The following is a 21,618-nucleotide window of genomic DNA, read 5'->3' on the forward strand; positions in this document are numbered from 1 at the left end:
AGTAATGACCTCGTGTATATTTAACACACTACTGGTCTTAGAGTGTTGACATAAAATGAAGGTGTATAGTAGTACAGTCCAATAACAGGCACATTCCTATTAGCCAATCTTGCCGTGGATCGGCCATGGCGGTTCCTATCGCTAGAAACCGCCGAAAAAACCCTCTTGGTGGTATCTCCTATGGTGAAACCATTTCTGTCGAGATTGGTTGGGTGGCCCTGGAAATGTGTCTCTAGGCTTATTTTCCTAGGTGAATGGCCAATTCTTCCCCACTGTTAAGGCCTGTTGGAATTTTACTATATATATATATATATATATGCATACTTATTAATAGGTTTTAATATTGATTTTAATCACTTATAAATGGTTATTTTTTTCTATAAATACATCCATACACATAAAACAATAATATAAATAAAAATTAAAAGTATATATATATTAAACAATTCAAATAATTTTTACTCTTTTTAAAATTATTTATACAGTATATTAGCTAAAATAATACAGAAAATATTAGATAGTGGGAGAAATAAAATTACTATTCCAAACCCAGTGACTGCAACAGTAGGAAAAGTGTTGGATAGTGTAGGGGTAAAAATTACTAGTCCCACTACAGTGAATGCAACAGCAGGGACAGTGTTCGATAGCAGAGTGGTAAAAAATACTATTCCCACTCCAGTGAGAGCAACAGTAGGGAAATTGTTGGATAGCGGAGGGGTAAAAATTACTATACCCACTCCAGGAAGTGCAACAGTAGGTAAAGTGCTGGATATCGTAAGCGTAAAAATTACTATTCCCACTCCAGTGAGTGCAACAGTAGGGAAAGTGTTGGATAGCGTAGGAGTAAAAATTGCCATTCCCACTCCAGTGTCTGCAACAGTAGGGAAAGTGTTGCATAGCGCAGGGGTAAACATTACTATTCCCACTGCCGTACGTGTAACAATAAGGAAAGTGTTGGATAGCAGAGGGGTAAAAAATACTATTCCCACTCCAGTGAGTGCAACAGTAGGGAAATTGTTGGATAGCGTAGGGGTAAAAATTACTATTCCCACTCCAGTGAGTGCCACACTAGGGAAAATGTAGGATAGCGTGGGGGTTAAATTAACAAACTAATATATTTTTTTCAAATAACTAACATAATTATTGTTTAACAAAATAGTTCTTAATCAATACCTATTAATTTAAATTAATATTTACTTAAATAACATTAAATTACTTCCCACCCTATTTCCCTATAAACACACAATGGCCAACCCGTAAATTTAGTTATCAATTATTCAATAAAAACTCAATAACCAATTAATAATGAAAAGTAAATTATTTAACAATAACAATAAATGAACACATATTAACTAATTAATTATATTTAAATTACTTCTCACCCTATTCCCCTATAAACCAACAATCCGACACACATTAAAAATAACATAATTAATTTACTTGCCAATTATCATTTAATTAAAATTAATTACCAATTAATAATTTATTTACATTAAATTAATTAGCAATAACAATAAAATAAATACAAATGAATACATTATTAATAAGTAATATAATTATAAATTAACCAATTAATGATTAACTATAACAATAAATAAACGCATATTAACTAATTAATTATATTTAAATTACTTTCCGCCCTATTCCCCTATAAACCCACTACACATTACAAATAACATAATAATTGAATTACCAATTAATCAATTAATTAATCATTGATTTACAATTAATAATTAATTTACAATAAATTATGTAACAATATGACAACAAACAAGTGGCAGATTTGCTAAATACGATCAGCACATCATAACAGCAACCTTTTTCGGCAGTAGCGCACGCGGTACGACGATGGAACTTATCAAGGCTCCAACCGTTGTGAGGACACAATAATATATTACATGTGGATGGAACCAGATTAACCACATGTGTCTCTAAGAAAACGAAAGGCTTGGAGGTATAATGCCAACCTGTTTTTAGACTACTTTTAGAACACATGCTGCTCAATTGAAAAGTTTCTCGCCTTGAAAAAGCTCGCGTAAGGCGAAAAGCGCGTCGGCTGTGAAAAGAGAAAAAACTAATAAAGAAAATTGTGGATTATCAGATACTGTGCGTTTCTATTGTGGACTGAAAGAATAGTGGTTGTACGGCAACAAGAGACTTTTGGATTAACAAGGCAGACTGCCTATTGGATAATAGAGACTAAACAAGGATGTGCACTGTTGTGTTTGTGATAAAATTATGTAACAATAACAATACCTAAAAATGTATAATACATTATTTATAATATAATTATAAATGAACCAATTAAAAAAAATTAATTGCCAATTAATGTTTATTAACAATAAATTCATTAACAATACCTGTAAATAAACATATATTACCTAATTAAATATATTTAAATTACTTCCCACCCTATTCCCCAATAAACCCACAACCCGCTCAGATACTCAAACACAAAATTTACTTTAAAAAAAAGACTGTTTTCTAAAAATGTTATACAAATTTTTAAAAATAATGTAAAAACTTTTAATAACACTTTTTAAACATACATATAAAATTCATAACACAAAAAAAGTATATTATTTACAACTATATTTTATCAAATTATATTATTTACTTCGATATTAAAAAAATCAATATTACTTACCTTAAATTCGATATTCTGGTCAACGATATTCTTGACTTCACAAAAGTCAAAACTATAAGTCAAGTTCACATTCAAGTCCAAGAATTTACTTGTGGGTGCCAAAGAACAGTTCATCAAAGTCTTTCTGATATCTGGTGCACCAATCACAGCATGGGCAAGATACCAATAGGGAGGGGGGGTATCTGTACTACAGACATGGCTTGTCACTATTTTCAGTTGCAGGGGTATATTAACCCACTGGATGCATATGCTCAGAGTGAAAACTGAGAACTGGATTTTATAGGTAGGTGCCTACTCAGTTTTATGTAGGTGGAACTCTGAGACCTTTGAAACAGTTCTAAATACAGGGTGACAGGCTGCAGACATTGGAACACTACTTCAATGCCTGGGGTAATGAGAACCAAAACTGTGAGGTCTTCTTGGATTAGAAACCAGGAGGAAAGGGCTCCACTGGGATCTAAGACAGCACCAGGAGGGTCTCAGACTCACCACCCTAAGTCCTAGAATGTGCATCTCTGGATTCTTTAACTCTTTTATTTCTCAATTCTGGCTAGCTGGGCTGCAGTGTCTTTATGGCTTGTGAGCAGCATCAGTGAACAAGACAGTGTGCTGGTCTTCTAAGTGAGTGGAGTAGCCCCTATCCTTCCCTTTCTATTATGGCTCTTTCTTCACTTTATGGCTGCAGGGCTTTTGCAGAGTCTAGGTTTTAGGTTCAAAGCAGCAGCTAAGATCCTAAAAAACCTTCTCTGTGCTGGGTACAGAGTCTCATTGAAGTCTTATAGTCTCCTTGAAGTCTTGATGAAGTAAAGATAAGGAGCTAAAGGGGCATTGTATTTATTATCCTGCGTTGGGGTTATTGGCTGTTTACTTTTTCTATTGGAAGTAGGTTGGATCTCCATTATGTTGTGACTTATAGACAAGCATCCCATTTTCATAATCCAGAAGGAGTGTCACATCTTCATTGTTTCAGAACTCCACGAGTTATGATTGACTGACTCATAGATGAGGGTCACATTTCCATTGCTGACAGATTCGATTGGAAGATGGTCACAAGTCCATTTTTTCAGGATTTCTAGATTGAGAGCACAACTCCAGTGTTTATAGACTTTTGTGGGAGAAGGGTAACACCAATACTATTTCATATCTTGCATAAAAGTTGGCCACCGCTCCATTGTTTAGAAAGGTTTTAGACATTGGCTGCATCTGTGATGTGGCATTTTCATCTCTCACCTAATGCTGTTGATTGGTAAGATGTGTACTTCCACTTCTACTGCTTACATTAAACAACATGAACTTTCCCCTTGTGTATTTGAAGTTCTGTTCAGTTAACTATGATTAGGCCTCGATAAACTTGTAGCAAAGTGAACCCATTATGGATGTGAGTACTAGGAACAAAGTGTGCGATTATAAACAATTCTCCCATAATCCTAAAGTAACTCAAGTGGCTATTATACAAGCTAAAAAGGACTGTCAATTTGCAGATCTCCGATGTGAACCCCAGCCCAGTTGCAATCATAGCAACACTAGTTGTCTGCACTTTTCTAAAAAATATATTTTTTTTATTGAGAGTTCAAGAAAACACAGTAATACAGTATTACAGGGTAAAGTGTATAGTGCAAAACTTTTAGAGTATAGGTACTCTAAATATCTTACAATTAACACCATTGCAAAGAAAAAACATTCAATTTCTGAAAAGATCCATAAAGAGTAATAGATTGGCTGGATGCAAGAGGCGCACAAAATACAAATAGCAAAGTGCATAAGTGCGTAACATAGAATAGCATTGGCTTTGTCGTTTAGCCTGAAAAATTAATCTTTCAGGGTTTAGGTATTCTGTTGTCTGCACTTTGACCATTCGGTGATCTGGGCTACATAAAAGATTGTTTGATGTTTTTTGAAAAGTCTTTCTCAACAAGAATCCCAAATCTTTGCTTCCAGGAAATACTGGTGCTGAGGTTGGAGAACCAGACCATGCAGAGTCATCTTCAGGTGGCAGAAATCGAGCAACGCCAGGCACACAGTGCTGAGCATGACTACGAGGAAGTTGTGCACCTGCTGGAGGTCGAAATCACGGAGCTGAAAAGCAAATTGGCCGGAAAGAGAGCCACAGCCGCCCCTGAAAGCAGAGAGGTAAAGGAAGGAGAATGCAGATTGTCAATGTGGACAATGGTACGCCACCCACTGCATTCTAGTGCAGGTCAAGTGGGGGCTGGGCAGTATGAGATGCCGAACATGCCAAAGTTCAGTTAGCTCATATGTGACACATATTGGTTTATATCATTTCCAATGATTAACATAGCAAACCATAAGGTGCATGAAAAATATTGGGTATTCCTTTTTGCGCACTGTGCTGATTCTCACAAGTTGTAAATGGTTTGCATGCACTATACTAGTTGGTATATAGGAGCACTGGTTTGGGCTTAGCCAGCCAATATGGCAGACAGAACTCCCTAGTGCTCCAGCCATCGCCAGAAAATCACTCCCTATCCTGGCTGGTAGTATAATGGGGGAGACACTGAAAAACCCAGGTGGCTCCCTGCATCTCGCTGTCCATTAACCAGCTCACAAAAGCCAGCCTGGGTGATCTTTGGTGATGGGAGGCTAGCAAGGCTCATGTCTGCTGGCAACATGGTGACAGGCAGATACCACTAGAGTGGTCCGAGTCTAGGATGAAAAGATCTCAACCCTCTATGCAGACACTGGAACACGTCAAGACAAGCCATCACTGGGCGGAAGGCGAGAGCCCTTGGCCCCCTACACCTGGGCCCCACGCAGAGCTTAGTTTTATTCAATACCGTTATTGTGTCACACACGGGAATGTAAGGATCCTTGGTGGCAGGTCACGTGGCGGTGGACCTTGGACACACCCTGGCTGATGGTGTTTCCTGGCAACAGGCCGCAAACTCAGAGGTATGTCTTGGCAACTAGTGAGGTGTGCCAGCCGGTGGGGGTGTCCAGTGACTGGGAGGGGCCCACACAAAATAGGGTTGATGCTATAATTAAGGAATGGGGCAGGACAGAATGCGACCGGTGAACCAGATGGGGTCCTTGGTCAGTTAGCATGGAGGGGCCCTGCTTCACCACCTCACCCGACATTCATGGCGTGTAGCACGATCACTGAGGCACACGTACAACGCAGGGTGCGGAGTGGAGCTACCGAATGAGGCCTCAAGAACACAACTGCTGTCCACTCTGCAGCCAAGATGGGGCATTGGGGACTTAAGAGAGCCCACCCCTTTTGTCAGCCCACGCTGTACCTCCCTTCTTGCTTGAGGCAGGAGTGACACCTGATAGGAGAGCAGTTCATGCTGGGGACTTTGAGCAACAGGTGACAGTTCTGGGGATGACCCACAGTCAATGGCCCCTTGGAGTAAAGGCACCAGTAAGTGGGGGCTTCGCCCGACCGAGCACAGTCAGCACACCAGCACCATAATTGAGGCTAGTGCGTGTCACAGGGCAAGGAAAGGTGCCGGAGGGGGATGATGGCTCCTGACTAGTCCAGGAAGACATAGATAAACATAGACACCTGGTGATTGTTCCTGGTCACGTTGCCAAGCAGGGGAGGGGGGCACAGCTGGTGGGCCCGGACCGGAAGGGCTGGGGGGTCCTCAGCCCATCTAACTGGCCATCACTGGAGACCTATTGGCCTATAACGAGTTCATGAGGCTTGTGTCAAGCTCGCCAACCCCCTCTGTCACCATTGAGGCATGTGGTTAACTGTTAGGGGCCGGGCCCAGACTGGTACACTGCTCCTGCTCATACATTAGGCCCTCTCTACCCCCTCCCAGCCCTCCCAGGCATGGCATGAACCATCTGTATGTTCAGCTGGAGACAACAGTAGCGGTGCTCTTATTTATTTATTTTATTTTTATTTTATGCAATTTATTGAGTGCACAATTACCCATGGGTGTCTTGGCGCTTTGACAGAAGACTTAAGGTTAGACCCGGGAAATGGTGGAATCTAGTGATTAAATAGCCAGGTCTTCAGCTGCTTCCTAAATGATAGTAATGTAGGAATGTTCTTAAGATCACCGGGCAAGGTGTTTCATAGTTTAGCCGTGGATACTGCGAAGGATCTGTCTCCCCAAGTAGCCTTATTGGTTTTGACTACCTTCAGAAGGTTAGCATCAGCAGATCTGAGAGTGCGTGATGGTCGATAGGGGCAAAGGGCATCTTTAAGAAAAGAAGGCTCTTTTTCATGAATGCTTTTGAAAGCAATACAAAGGGCTTTGAATTTAATTTGCTGTCTGATCGGTAGCCAATGAAGTTTGCGAATGATATTTGAGATAGGTTTAAATTTGGGTGTGCCCGTGACGAGTCTTGCAGCCGCGTTTTGGACCAGCTGAAGTTTATTGACTACTTGTTCTTGAGCATTAAGCATGAGGGCATTGCAGTAGTCGACTCGGGACATTAGTAAAGTTGAAATCAAAGTATTTATGGTGTTTGAGGGAAGGTAAGGTTGAAGTTTTTTGATCATTTTGAGTATAAAAAAGGAGGCAGAAACTATTGAATTGGCTTGATGAGTGTATGAGAGTCTGTTGTCAAAAATTACGCCCAGATTTCTAACCTTGGTGACAGGGTTAGGTGGGGGGCCAAGGTCTTGAGGTCACCAGGTGGGAGACCATGCGGGAATGAGTTTCCCAAACACCATCACCTCGGTTTTGTCCGAATTTAGCTTCAGACAGTTTGAGTTCATCCAATTACATATGGCAAGCATTCCTTTTTGGATGTTATTAGCAACTTCCATTCCATTGTTGTTAATGGCCAGGACAAGCTGTGTATCATCTGCGTACGATGTTACTGCTAGACGAGGAGCTTTAATGACCCTCGCCAAGTCCGCCACATAAATGTTGAAGAGTGTTGGACTCAGCGAGGATCCCTGGGGGACTCCACAAGGTAGTGAAAAGGAGTCAGAAGAGAATGCGCCCATGGAAACCGATTGCTCTCGGTCTGTCAAGAAGGATGCAAGGAGTGAGACGGCATTTAATGAGACTCCAGCTTTTCCGACACGGTCGATAAGAATAGAATGATCGACCGTGTCGAAAGCCGCGGACAGGTCAAGTAGTATGAGCACCGCGGCACCTCCTTTGTCGAGGATCATTCTTATCTCATCTGAAGCTTTTATTAGTGCCGTTTTGGTCCTGTGTCCCTTCCTGAATCCAAATTGGGAAGCATCTAAGCAGTTGTTAATATCTATGTATTCAGATAATTGAATATTCATGATTTTTTCAATGATCGTAAATGAGTAGGGAATGCATGCTATGGGTCTGTAACTAGTGACTTTGGAAGGATCTAAGGTGTTTTTTTTAAGTAGTGGCTTCATTACTGTCTTTTTCCATATGGTAGGGTAAGTGCACGATGTAATCATGGCATTAAAGATCTCTGCAAGAACAGCTGAGATCGTCTCTGGGACCGTTTTAAAAACTGAAGGTGGGCAAGGGTCGTTGGGTGAGCCAGAATTGGTGGACATCATAAGTTTGTGAACTAGCTCAGGCGAAGTGTGATTGAAAGAAAAATTGGGAGGTTTGGGGGGTGTGGATTTGGGTATGGTATGAGTATGGGTCTGATGTGTATCATTAGTGAGTTTATTAAAGTTGGAGTAGATGTCACAGACCCTTTCTTGGAAATAAGTAGAAAGTGCATTGCACATAGGTTGAAAGGCTTCTGTAGTGGAGGATTTGTCATGGCCGGAGAGATGAGAAACGACCTGAAAAAGTTGTTTAATTGAATCTTGGGCTGATTCGATTTGATTGTTAAAGAAAATGCTTTTCTGAGGGATGATTGATAATTTGTAGTTTTTTAGCTTCTCTTTGTAGCAACTTTTTTCATGAGGGTCATAGTTATAGCGCCACTTGCGTTCCTGGTGTCTGCAGCTTTGTATTTCTAACCTGAGTGTTTCAGTAAACCATGGGGCAGAATTTGAAAGTCTGTAGGCAGAACGTTTTTTTATGGGAACGGGTGTCAGTTGCAGTCTTAATACATGTAGTGTAATAGATGGCCGCGGCTTCAGGATCCGAAGTGTCAATTTCTTTCCTGACCTTGCCACTCTCGTTTCAATGCACGGTGACTTCTGGGCTAGTCATGAGCATCCAACTGCAAATCCTGAATACACACCCCCACGCTGTGAGAAGAACTCTTTAGACATGGCAGGTCAAGGTCCACAGTCCAGCAGCTGGCTTCTACAAACCCACCATCTCTGATTCCGGACACCCTTCAGCTAGAAGACACATCCACCCTCTCAATTTTGGATTAACTGGACAAGGTGTTGGCGGCTATGGAACACTCCCTGGTCTCCATGGAGGCCAGCTTCCACTCCTGGGCTGCACACTTCAACTTGCTATGAGATTCAGATGGCTTAAAACCCTGCCCTCCATGCAGCCTCTCACAAAGGACAACCAGTCAGCGATCTGGGATCTGAAATGAGTCATACATCTAGAAGACAGGGTGGAAGATTGGAGGGACACTCCCGTAGGAGCAATATTCCTATCCTGAGGCTCGCAGAGGGAATTTAGGGCACAGACCCATTTGCCTATCTGGGGACCTGGTTCAAAAGCCTCACCCCCAACATCAGATCTTACCTACTTCTATTCCCTAGAGAGGGCGCACCGTGTTCCGGCAAGATGCCCACTGCCGGATTCACCCCCACCCCATGTTAGCAAAATTACTGCACTTTAAAGATTGGGATTCTATACTCTATGCAGCCAGATCGGCAGGAGTGCTGTGGGTGGAAGACATAAACATACTGCTGTTTCCTGACTACACCCAGGCTGTGTAGCGCCAACGCTCCTCGTCAAGCGATGCCTCCGCCAGCGTGGGGTCTAGTACTCACTGCTGTTCCTTGCCTGACTAAATATCTGGCGGCACCGCTGTCTTCTTTATCAACACTAAAGAGGCTTGGGATTGGGCCAACCAACATCAGGAGGAACCAGCAATCGAATGTGCCAAGCCTATGCCAGGCCCCCGTGGGCCACAGAACAGATGATGGAGTAAACCACGTACGAGACCACAATCTCGGATGTCTTCCACAAGTTCCCTCAACCTAGAACAAATCATTGCGGATCGTAGGTGGGCCATACAAGCTGCAGCAAACCTGGGCCCTGCCTCCATGGCCACAGAGAATGACAAGGGCCCGCATATCTTTTATTCTGAAGAGGACATCTCTCAGCCCGAGGACTCCCAAACTGGATCACAATCCACTTCACTGCAAACGCTACAGACAGCAGATAATCTCCTGTAAACATTTCTTAGTAGACTCCATGAGCTAAATACCTCCTTCCATCATGATGTCACCAAGCTGGGGATGCACCTCCCGGACAGATGACCCCTGGGCTGACACATAGCTCCCCCTCATTCACAATGCCATTGGCAGCAGCTACCCCAATTCTTCAAACATTTCCATTCCAGCTTACATGGCCACTTGTCCCTTGTTATAACAGACTCTTATGTTACAACTACAGCAGAACACAAACTACCCTCTACACAGGGACTCCTCTCGAAGGCCCGTCCAACTTGTATCATACACGGTTTGTGGCCTCCCTGCCTTTCCCGGAGGCTGACAACATACTCCCCTGTCAACTCTGGGATACCCACCTATCTGCATTTAAAGAGCAATTCTACAACATAGCTGCACATCAGCGACTAACCTCAGCCTTGCACTACATTAAAGCACAATGCATTTTTTTTCTTTGGGTTACCACCACCAGTTGTGGTGCCCCCAAACAAGGAGGACCTGGCTTGGCAGTTTGGGCTGGATGGTTCCCATGAGGTACAGGGTCAAGACTGATTTGCATTTGGCCATATCTAAACTGGGGTGGCATGGTGAACTTAAGAATGATGGATTTAACCCTGATCACTTGAGTGGGGGTGAATGTTTTGATTTGTTCTGCATTCTGTCCATCAATTGTGTGTCTTTCACTAATTATAGTGGGCACCTTGTACCAGTCCAAAAAACCCTTATTGATGATTAGGTTAAAGACAACCTTTATTGAAAGCTATCCTAGTGGTAGCTATGGAGAGTAGCCTTCAGGCTAAGTCTAGAAGGAATGTAGAACAGCTTGTTTTACCAGATCAGAACCTCCTGAATGACCAAATGAAAGGAGAACCACACAAGGAATATATAAAATATTTGTATTTATAACTAAACACTCTCTACTAACCTCTTTATGATATTAGAGAACAAATCACGCATCATTAAATCACTAGAACAACAGTAAACAGCACAATACACAGTGGGCTCCAGGGGGAGACTAAACCGTATACTAAGAAAGTGGTATAACAACCACGACTTGACTAGACATAATGCCTAGAGCACGTAGAATCGCGGGGAGCCCAAGGACCTACCCAAGGTAGTTACACAGGGGACCCACGGAAGACGGGTACAGTGTGAGAACACAGGCGCAAGCTCTTTACACCTCTTCTTAAAGATTAAGGACACTCGCAGAGGACTTTGAGCAAACCCTTTCAAACATAGAAGGTTATAGGGCCAGCACCCTTGTAAGTAACTGTAGTACTCGTGTTACCTAACCCAGGGGAGCCGGGTGCATAGGTGTCAAGTGATGTCAGGAACCTTCGTTTTACTCAATGGCGTGATGCGTAAAAGTGCTGCTGCCGTGAAGAGGAAAAGTGTCCAGTAGAATCCAAGCAAGGATTCGAGGTGAGAAGAACCTGAAAGCAGAGAGGACAGAGTCTGGGTCACTTCATGGTGACCAGGGGCTCGGTAGACTAATGCCCACCGATGTTGAGTGCTTCAGGTGAGATGACGGAATGCTTGACTCTGCAGCCACGGGGACCCAGAGACGTCGACGATGACCAAAGTCCGGAGGTGAGCTGTCCCACAAAGGATGTCGAGTGCTGGGGGGGTTGAGTGTCCAGATGGAACACCAACAAGCCATGGCAACTACAAGCCATGTGGTCAGATGAAATCAGCTTCGGTGAGGACCAGCAAGGTCCTGGGAACTCTCCAAGCAATTGAAAGCCAGGGCACATCTGGAGCAACCAGGAAAGCCATGGGAAGTTAAAGTTACGTTCACAGGGACCCACAGGCCAACAGACCAGGGATCGCGAAGGGACCTCAAGATGAATCACAAAATACCAGCCCACGAAACACTTGTGGAGTGTAGGCCAGAAATCTTTAGTGGAAACACTGCTTGGGGTCAGGACTACAAGTAGCCCAAAACACAGCCTCAGGATTTGCCGAAAAGCATATGCTGCTGCAAAATTACATGATGCACAGGGGTTCATGTTGCACGGTCCCCACAAGGGACACGGGCCCCAGAATAGCTGAGAGCACAGATCAACCTCAGAAACCTTCAGAACACACTTCCTGTGTTGCAGAAATCTTCCTCAGAGTCCTCAGGAGCTTTGGAGATGTAAACCGGTCAGATGCGTTTAGGTGCCTGCTTTACTCCAAGGGAGATTGTTTAGTCGTCCAGCGTCAAGCAGATCTTCAAAAAACTTGGTTTCTGTAGCAGAGTTTAGTCCAGGTAAAATATAAAGTCCTGTAGTTAGGGGTTCCTACTTCCGGATGAATGCTCCCTGGGGAGCTGAGCAAAGTGGAAGATACTGATCCTGCACTGATCATGCAGCTCAAAGACACGAAAAAACCTACGCTGAAGTGATCAACTTAGCGGGCATTACAGTCCACTCACAGACTGATATCTTGCAAGCCTTCTATGACTATTATTTATCAATCTATAGGGCCCCATATGACTCGCCACTTGATCTTGTCACAGAATTTCTAGTGGGGATAGATCTTCCACACATTCCACTCTCCACCAGGCTATCCCTAGCAGCGTAGATCACACCCACTGATGTGAAGCAGGGAATCCACGGCCTGACCCGAAACAAGGCACTGGGAGTAGATGGGTTGTCATTAGAGTATTACAGCACCTTAGCCTCACTCTAGGTGCCACGCCTGGCAGTAATGTATAACGTGGCTTTAAACACCGGTAAGCTCCCTCACTCCCTCAGAGAGTCCCTTCTGGTTTCCCTTGCTAAGCCAGGCAGAGATCCCACCACTGCTATCCTCATACAGACCCATTGCATCCTAGAGCTGAATATAAAATTCTAGGTAAAATCCTGGCAGATCGGTGCGCCCAGATCATCCAGGAAGTGGTGCACGCAGGTCAAGAAGGCTTTGTCCCCAGACGCAACATCTCGCAAAATATCAGTTACCTCTTTCATGTTCAGGATCTAGTCCAATTACGCTTCTCTCGATGGGCCTATTTTATCCTTGATCTGGAGAAGGCATTCAATACCCTGTCATGGCACTACCTATTTGAAGTTCTTGTCTGCATGGGTATCGGACCCAGGCTAATGGCACACACCAAATTACTCTTCTCCAAGCCAAACTCCGGGGTCCATCTGGGTTGTCTTGTTTCGTCCTCCTTCCCAGTAAACTGGAGCACGCAACAGTGTTGCCACTACACCCCTGCTGTTTGTACTCGCCATTAAGCCACTCGTCGTGTGGCTCCATAAGAGGGTGTCACATGACCCTGGGATCCTTACTTCCTGGTTATCGGCTTTCACAGCTGTGTGGGCGATTTTCCCCTTGAACGCGGATCGCATTGACGGCCAGGTCCAGGCAACTTTTTGGTAAGAGCGTGTCTATGATTATGTAGTCCCTTGCCCTGCCCACCCATACTCCTTTTAATCCTTGCAATTACAGGTTAGTAATTACGGCATTGTTTCCTTTTCACCAATTCTCCTAACTTGTTGCGGTAGTCTTGCTGTATATTCGGTAAGCAAGAAATCGGCTCTGTATTCTTTTCTTTAGCGGTGTGGCTACTGATTTAACTTTTTGCTAATCACTGACTTTATATGGTTTAGGCGGACCAATTCTGTAATATTCAGGCATTCGGCCTTCATACCAGCCTTGTAGGTACATTTACCCCCATGCCGTATTTGACTTCACTAATTTGAGGTGCCGGTTTTATGGTTTAGGGGTCCGGTTGCGCCACCTTGTAGGACTCCGTGACACTTTCTGTAGAAATCACTCGCTGGCATTTTATTATCTTCCGCTTGGGCTCACATCACTATGACAACCGAATTACACTGGGCACAATTCACTCCGTTATGTTACTTGCTGCACTAATGGTCCTTTGACCCAATTTGTAATTTTTACTTTACTCTTGATTAATGTTCACATTTTTGAATGTGAAATTGGAATCTGGCACAACTGAATGTTTGGGTTCGGTTCTAAACGGGTCATACTTCTCCGTTTTTTGGAGTAACCAACATCTATTGTACTTTAAGTGTGTGATCAGTTCTCTTTTTGAAAAAATGCCCTAATCTGTGTATTCTGTTTCTCTTTCCCCCTTTTGTCTTTTGCCTTTTGTATTAATATATGTTGTGGCAATTGTTGCCCATAGTACGGGCTAAAAAGTGTATTGTGACTTTTTAAATAAGAAGGCATATATTTGATGTCCTGAAAATGAACCTTGAATAAGTTATAGGTTCGAAACGTCGTCGACCTTGTCACACTATATGCGTATGAATTGTGCTATTTGACGCTAGCAATAGTGTGCAATTAGTATTGTCTGACTGTGAATTGTAATACACAGACTGTTTAAATTGCCTCAAATATTTCTTGTTTGTCCCTTTCCTAAGTGTGTTAGTTGGACATTGGCTGGTGTCCTGCTGTTATCACACCAGATTTTTTGTATAAATTATTTATCAGAAATTAAAACTGTCCGGCTGGACAATGAATATAGTGCCTATTTAGTCTATATTTATTTCTTGAAAACTCCTTCTGCCTAGGGACCACTGTCCTGTGCAAAGATATAATTACCTAAGGTCCCTAGCATATTGCTTCCTTGGGTTCCCTTGTGTAACAAAATAATCCATAGGAGGGTGGGGCATCCTGCTCACAAGTAGGACACATGCATTATCCTGGTCTGCTGCCACATAAGCAAGATATAACGACCAGCCTCACACCACTTAGGGACATCTTAGCGGAGGATGCTGTAGTTGCTGGTCTCTGTGTTAACTGGACAAAATCAGCCATATACCCATTATGTCCTAACCAACCACTATATGATATTTATCTCTAAGGCACCCTTCTTTATTGGCATGCACAGACAAACCTCTACCTGGGGGTCTACTTATATCATAGCCAACAGGACCTATATGAGGGAAACCTTTGCAAGTTTTGGTGATCGTTCCCCCTGGCCCCACAGGTAAGATTGCCTTAGCGAAGATGGCCATTCTGCCACGCCTTTTATATTATTTCACAAATTTTCCAATTATGTCACCCTGCTCCTTTTTCAGGGACTTAGACTCTCTATAATGCTCACTCATATGGGGTCAGGGGCGCAGACATATTATCCTAGCTAAATTGCATCTGCTGCTGCCTCGGGGGACCTGGGGACCTGAGCTTTGAGCCGTACTTACTCGCAGTACAATTACAGTGGCTATCTGGCTAGACTGTTGGGTGGTACCTAACCAAAGCCAGTAATGACATTGGACCTCTCCCAATGCCCATGATTCATCACCTACTCCTGCCAAAAGCACAACACACAACTCCTTGGCCTCTTCAGATGACAGTCGCAAAGGCTTGTATGGCCAGAATCTACCATGTATCCTGAGTGAACACATTGTATGCTCCAGATCTGCCACTCATAGGCCTCCCTCGCAACCCAGGTTACTATACCATGGGCGAGTTGAGGGTCTGGACAGACCACTTGATACTTAAGGCAGGTGACCTGTTTGCTGAAGGTCACATTATCCCCTTTGGCCAACCGGCTGAGCAGAATGATCTTCCCCCTGGGCAGTTAATATTACACTGGAGACTCAGTCACAAACACCACACATGCTGGGACCTTTTGAGGGAGAACTGCGACACACCCACTTCTCCAGACCGTCCTGACAATGGGCGCCGGTCGGAACTTGATTACCCGGCTTTCCAAAGTGTACGAGAGCTGATGGCCATTCCCTTCACAACGCTACGCGAAAAGTGGAAAAATGAATTCAGGAGGGTGCTACACAACAAGAAATTTGAATGGGCACAGGAGTTTCCAAAAAGGGTTTCCCCCAACTCATGTTTCAAACATTTACAGTCCTTTATTCTGCAAAGGACCTAACGGACCCTGGCAAATTTCACCACCACTTACCTGAGACACAGTTGAGTGCCCACACTTTCGCGTTCCTGATGCAACCCTCAGGCATATGCTAAGGTCCTGTTGGGCCCTTCACAGCACGGGTGCTTAAAACACACCATTTAACATGCGGTCACAGAGATACCTAACATTCACACATGGGAAGCATGCCCCCTGGGATCTGTAGATGCAAGAAACAACTGAAACCTGTGCCCGCTTTGCGGACCTGGTGTTACTCCTAGGCAGGCACACACTCACACCACATTGGTGTTCTTCGCTGGCTCCTCCAATAGGGGCATGGTGAGGCAGTCCTTAAGTGGGGCGCAGCGGAGGATGGTGCACTCTGGTATGAAGAGATTTGTCGGATACACAACAACCTATATTTTCTCAATAGGCCACCTTTCTCACACACTTCCTTCAGAAGGCGGGAAACGATTACCTACCTCATAAATCCCCCCCCCCACACACACACTGAGTAAATCCCACTTCAAATAGGGATGTACATGTTAGCACACACCTGCAATAGGACCTTGCCCAACTTTGCACACCTCCAATGCACCAGCCAGCCCTCAAGCCACCACCCCACTCATGTACATAAATCCACACACCATGTCATTGAAACCAACATGCCCGTCACCCCTTACCACAACATCCTTGTTCCTCCCCAGTTATACAACTATGCTTACCACAGCAGACCAATCAAACTTAACATTCTGAGTTCAATGCACTTGAAAGCATTCATGAATATCACAAACACCTGTCTACCATATATATGTTTGCTCAGATACTTTCCCCCATTAGGAGCATGTGGAACCAATTTGATGTAAGATGTCATGCAATATTGTGTTTGTTTCAAAACTTAATAAAGATATTTTAAAAAAAATAGGAACACTAGTTGCAATCTGTTTGCTGGTTAATAGCATTCGGATAGGCGTCCATATCATATCAATGTGAGAGCGTAACATATGGTTGTCAATGTTTAATGAACTGAATCATATAAATATTATTTTGGTTCACTGTTGTAATGTGTGTAATATATTCAACTAACTCTGTAGCCTATTGGTTTGAGAGCATTAAATACATAGTGGTTTGCATGCATAATGAACTTGTACACTTGCAGAACTGTATGGTTTGTATACATAATAAATTGTTTCACTTTTGTAATTCGCTGTTTCTCCATGTAATATATTGGTTGGTGGTTTACAGTCTATTGGTTTGAAAGCATGACATTGTGGTTTACATGCATGACATACTGGTTCCCATGCACAACTAGCTGGTTTGCATGAATACCGTACTGATTTCCATTTTAAATATATAGGTTGACACACATATATATGGCTAGTATGCGTGCTATATAGGTTCATTCATGTAATGGTCTGGTTTCTGTGTGTAATATATTGGTTTAAAAGTTCAGCTATTGGTTTTCAAGTGTTACAAGCTGATTTGCATGCATGATATACTGCCTCTCATAATTAACCTAGTGGTTTGCATGTTTAACCTTATTGTTTACACGTGTCAAGTTATTGGTTGGTATGCATCATTGTATGGTTTACATGAATAATGCCCTGGTCTGTAAGCACAGTATATGTTTGTATAAAAAATATACTATTTTCTGAACATTACATAATGATTGGTGTTAATATAAAGAAACATATTTTTGCTATTTTGTTTTTATTTGCCAATCATTTTAGTTAATGAATAGCAAACACCTTGTTTTGAATGGGTTTTGCATTGAGGCCTGTGCTTCAGACATGCATGGCAACATTTGTACCTGGTAAGATTGAAAGTTTGAAAAGAAATTGGGGTAACTGATTTTCCCATTGACTTACATTAGAGTGAATCAATCTCAGGGGGGAGACACCTAAAATAAAATTTGGGCTTAAAAAATCAAGGGCCAGATAAGAGTTTGGAGGACGGGTTACTCGGTCACAAACACACTACAAGTGCCATCGGATATAATACCTTGCAATACAGCGGACAGGATATCTGCCACGTTTGGGAGGCAGTAACCCGGTCCACAAACTCAAAGTCAGGCCCCAAGTCTCCTGCCTGAATGAGACCTGTTGGCATGTAAGTTCATGCATTGGTTTGCTGGCATTCTTCTACTACCCCAGTTCAGACATGGCTATATGGATTCAAGCAAGCCGGGCTGAAGACGGCTGGAATGCCAGAAACCGGTCCTCGGAAGCTTGTTTCCGGTCCAGGGAAGACATGGCTTGGCAGTTCGGGCTGGACTGTTCTCATGAGGCACAGGGTCAGACTAATTTGCATATAGCCATGTCTGAACTGGGGTGGCGGAGTGGGCTAAAGAACGGTGATGGATTAAACCCAGATCTTTTGACTGGGTGTGAGTGTTTGATTGATTCATATGCTCCGTCCATCACCACCCCCTTTTGTACCGCTTTTGGCCGCCATATGTGTGGCAGGGTATGCTCAGACGTGAGTCCCTTGCTCACTTTGCCACTGGATTCAAGCATGCCGGGCTGAAGACGGCTGGAATGCCAGAAACTGGTCCTCGGAAGCTTGTTTCCTGTCCAGGGAAGACATGGCTTGGCAGTTTGGGCTGGACTGTTCCCATGAGGCACAGGGTCAGACTGATTTGCATATAGCCATGTCTGAACTGGGGTGGGGGAGTGGGCTAAAGAATGGTGATGGATTAAACCCAGATCTTTTGACTGGGTGTGAGTGTTTGATTGATTTAGATGCTCCGTCCATCACCACCCCCTTTTGTACCGCATCTAACAGCTGATGATCATGTATTAATTGAGATAATTGAGTGTTCATGGCTCTTTCGACTAACTTTGCAGGAAGGGAAGCCGCAAGATGGGTCTAAAATGATTTGGGTCATCGGGATATAGGTTTTGTTTTAACGTTTTTTCAAGACCTGGGAGAAGCCACTTCCTATGAAGCTGAGAAGCTCTGCTGTTAGCCCCCAGAGAATAAGGCTTTAAATCTTTTGCTGAAGTTATCCGTTCCCAACTGCAAAGAAGATATGCTTTTAAAAGTAGTATTTTACATTATAAACTGCTTTGGATTTTGCACTTGAAGTTTTATTTAGCAGGTCATAAAGTAGTATTCAATCATGATTTTTAGCAGTCTGCTTGTAGCTGCTATGTTGTAAGTTTTTTCATGTGTGACATGTCCATGTTACAAGTGAGTTTGTATGTGTGATTTCAATCCTGTGACACATTAACATGACTCAAACACAGCTGCTTCGTCCATATAAAGAGACTGTTTTCTGAAATGTTCACTTTTTCTGAAATATAATGGGCTCAGAGAAGCCTTAGAAACCTGCTGTAGCCAGAGCAGCGACCTTCATAAGGATTGCATATGCACATCAGGGGCCATATTATGTATTAGGGCGCACTTTCCCGGTATACGCCTGGCATACTTTAAAACAGGTGCGCTGGGCACAAAATAGGAAAAGTGTTCCCTATTAAATAGAATGCACTGCCCCCAGGGCAGCAACGAACCTGTGCTGCCCTGTGAGTAGCGCATTCAAGTGAAATACGGAGCGACTTTGAAGCACCCACTCCATGTTTCACTGGACAGGCAGCAACCTGCCTGCACCTTAAAGGGGAATTTGAGATTCCCTTGCAGGCAGGTGCAGTGAGTGACTACACCCACCTGCAAGGGGATGTCTGGGGGTCCATGAGACCCCCCCCCTTTCACCTCTTCAGCTTCTTTGCCTCTGTGCCTGCTTCTGTATTATGGCGCTGGGGAAACGGCAAAGCGATTCCCTCACCTGCATGGGCCACGCCCCCACGCAAATGAGGAAAGTCCTTCTGAAGCTAGCGCTGGCGCTTTAAGTGCACCAGTGCTATTGGTATTACAGAAGGGGCTGCACAAGTTTCTGCTGCCCCTTCTGTAATACCAAAGAGCCACAGAGGCAAGCAAAGCGGGCTCAAACGCCCATTAGACCCCCGGGGCACCTTCTGGAATACTGCTCTAGAACATCAATCTGCCATAGAGTAGACCCTGATACCCACACACAAGAATTGTGGCACCAGTTGAAATCTACAATCTTTCCTGCAGCATTACGGTCTGCCAAAAGTCAGTAACAGGGAAAGTTCACAGAGGCAGACCAGAGCAGTTGGGCTCCAGAATCGGACACCTGTCACCATGGACAATCCAAGTTTGACACTGAGTCAAGTACTGGAATTAGAATTAGACACTGAGTCCACTGATAGCATTTCCAGGGAACAAAGTTTCAATCTGTGCAGCAGGTGCAGTAGTACTGGGGCCCAGAATCCTGAGGGGTCAACTGAGCTCTGACTATTGCAGTATTTCACAATTCAAACAGTGGTTAGTGGGATCATTTTCCTCCTTGCACTGGGACCCTTGGCGCATTGGCTTTACCGCTGAGTATTTAATCCATGATAATAGCCCTTTGGTGAAAGGAATTACACAGTGGATTCACTTCAAGGTTTAAGCCTTCCACCAGGTATCAGAGAACACTCCATAGCTAACCTTTAGATCAAGTACCTGGATTATTGGACCACAAGGAACCTAAGGTAGTATCTATGAGGCATTATCCATCCATCATGCGTTATGCCTCAGGAAAAGCCATCACCCGTTGACTTTCTCTCATTCCTTGGCCATTCACTATTCCCCTTCTCTTCTTTTTCATCTGAACGTTTTAGTGTCATCCTTCCATTGCAACTCTCTGCCCCTCGCCTGCTCCCTTCACTCTCTCACCCTGTTCCTATTGTTCCACTTCAGATCTACTCACTTTGAGTTACCAGCCTCTTTCCTCCATCCGCTCCTTTGTTTCATCCCCCATCCAGGCCTTTCTCTTCTTTTCTCTTTCATGTCTCTGGTCTTCAAGCTTCTTTCTCTTCTTTTGTCCATCCATTCTCTTAAGCAAGCCTCTTTTTGTCTCTCAAATTCTTCCCCTTTTATGTCTCTTTCCTTTTCTCCACCTCCTTTTGTTTCTCCTTGCGTCTCTTCTCCTCACATTCCCCCACTCTCCTACTCATTCTTCTTCCCCGTTCCTATTGTCTCTTCTACTACCTTTAACCACACCCCTCCCATATCTTTTTTATCTCACCTTCACTCTTGTCTCACCATGTCTCCCCTTTTCTCTCTCTCTCCTCACACATCCTTCTTCTTTTGTCTCACTGGTTGTCTCCTTTCCAGTCTCCCTCCTTTTTGTGTCTTTCTCTCCTTTCCTTGCACACATCTCCTTCAATTTTTCTTTCTCTCCTACATAGTCGTGGGGGAATCCTCAACATATTTGGTGCTCCGATGTTTTATAATGTGTAAGGCACTCTCTGTTGCAATGTTTAGCTTCGGGTCTTTACTTTGTAACACATTCTGTTATCGCCTTTTATACAGCTTCACATTGCATTCTGGGAATTGCATTTTCATTCTTCACATCCTCAGTTTTTGTGCCCAACATGCAAATGATGCGGATTAAAAACCCGTTACTTATGACTAGAAAAATATCTTAAACTTGACACAACCTCTTAGAAGCTACGATAATTGAAGTAACTCACTAGTATTGTAGAAGAGATCAGCACTCCTTACAGACATATGTGGTCAGAGCTCCATGCAGGTGTACGATGGGTCAATGAATTGTTGCTTGATAAATTAGTTCAGAGGCTGAAAACCTGCCATAGGCTTGCAAGACATCATGTTTGATGTTCAGACTATCAAGCTTGAGTGGAGAACGTACGGCTTTCATAGGTCTCTAGGAATATATCTATCCCTCATATCCCAACGAATACATATTCTCCACAGAGTGCAGATTCCACAGGCTATGGATTCCTGCAAATGTGTAAATATAATGTTTTCTATAAAGGAAAAACATGTTTGCATGAAATCACCTCCACTTTGGTGCCTGTTGCTTAATTTACTACATCATGTCTGCCTATA

The 21,618-nt window shown here is 43.5% G+C and overlaps 1 protein-coding gene across 1 annotated transcript in view; it reads left to right on the forward strand.

The window, feature by feature from the left end:
* The window catches only part of LOC147685423 (syntaxin-binding protein 4-like), a 986,001-nt gene that overhangs the window by 719,622 nt on the left and 244,761 nt on the right, over window positions 1–21,618 (forward strand). The window contains exon 16 of the mRNA XM_086939786.1: window positions 4,586–4,777. Within this exon, the coding sequence (XP_086795912.1) occupies window positions 4,586–4,777 (192 nt within the window). The remainder of the gene's footprint in view (window positions 1–4,585; window positions 4,778–21,618) is intronic.

Source organism: Lissotriton vulgaris, chromosome 10, assembly GCF_964263255.1.
Source record: "Lissotriton vulgaris chromosome 10, aLisVul1.2, whole genome shotgun sequence".
In the NCBI taxonomy this organism is placed as follows: domain Eukaryota; kingdom Metazoa; phylum Chordata; class Amphibia; order Caudata; family Salamandridae; genus Lissotriton; species Lissotriton vulgaris.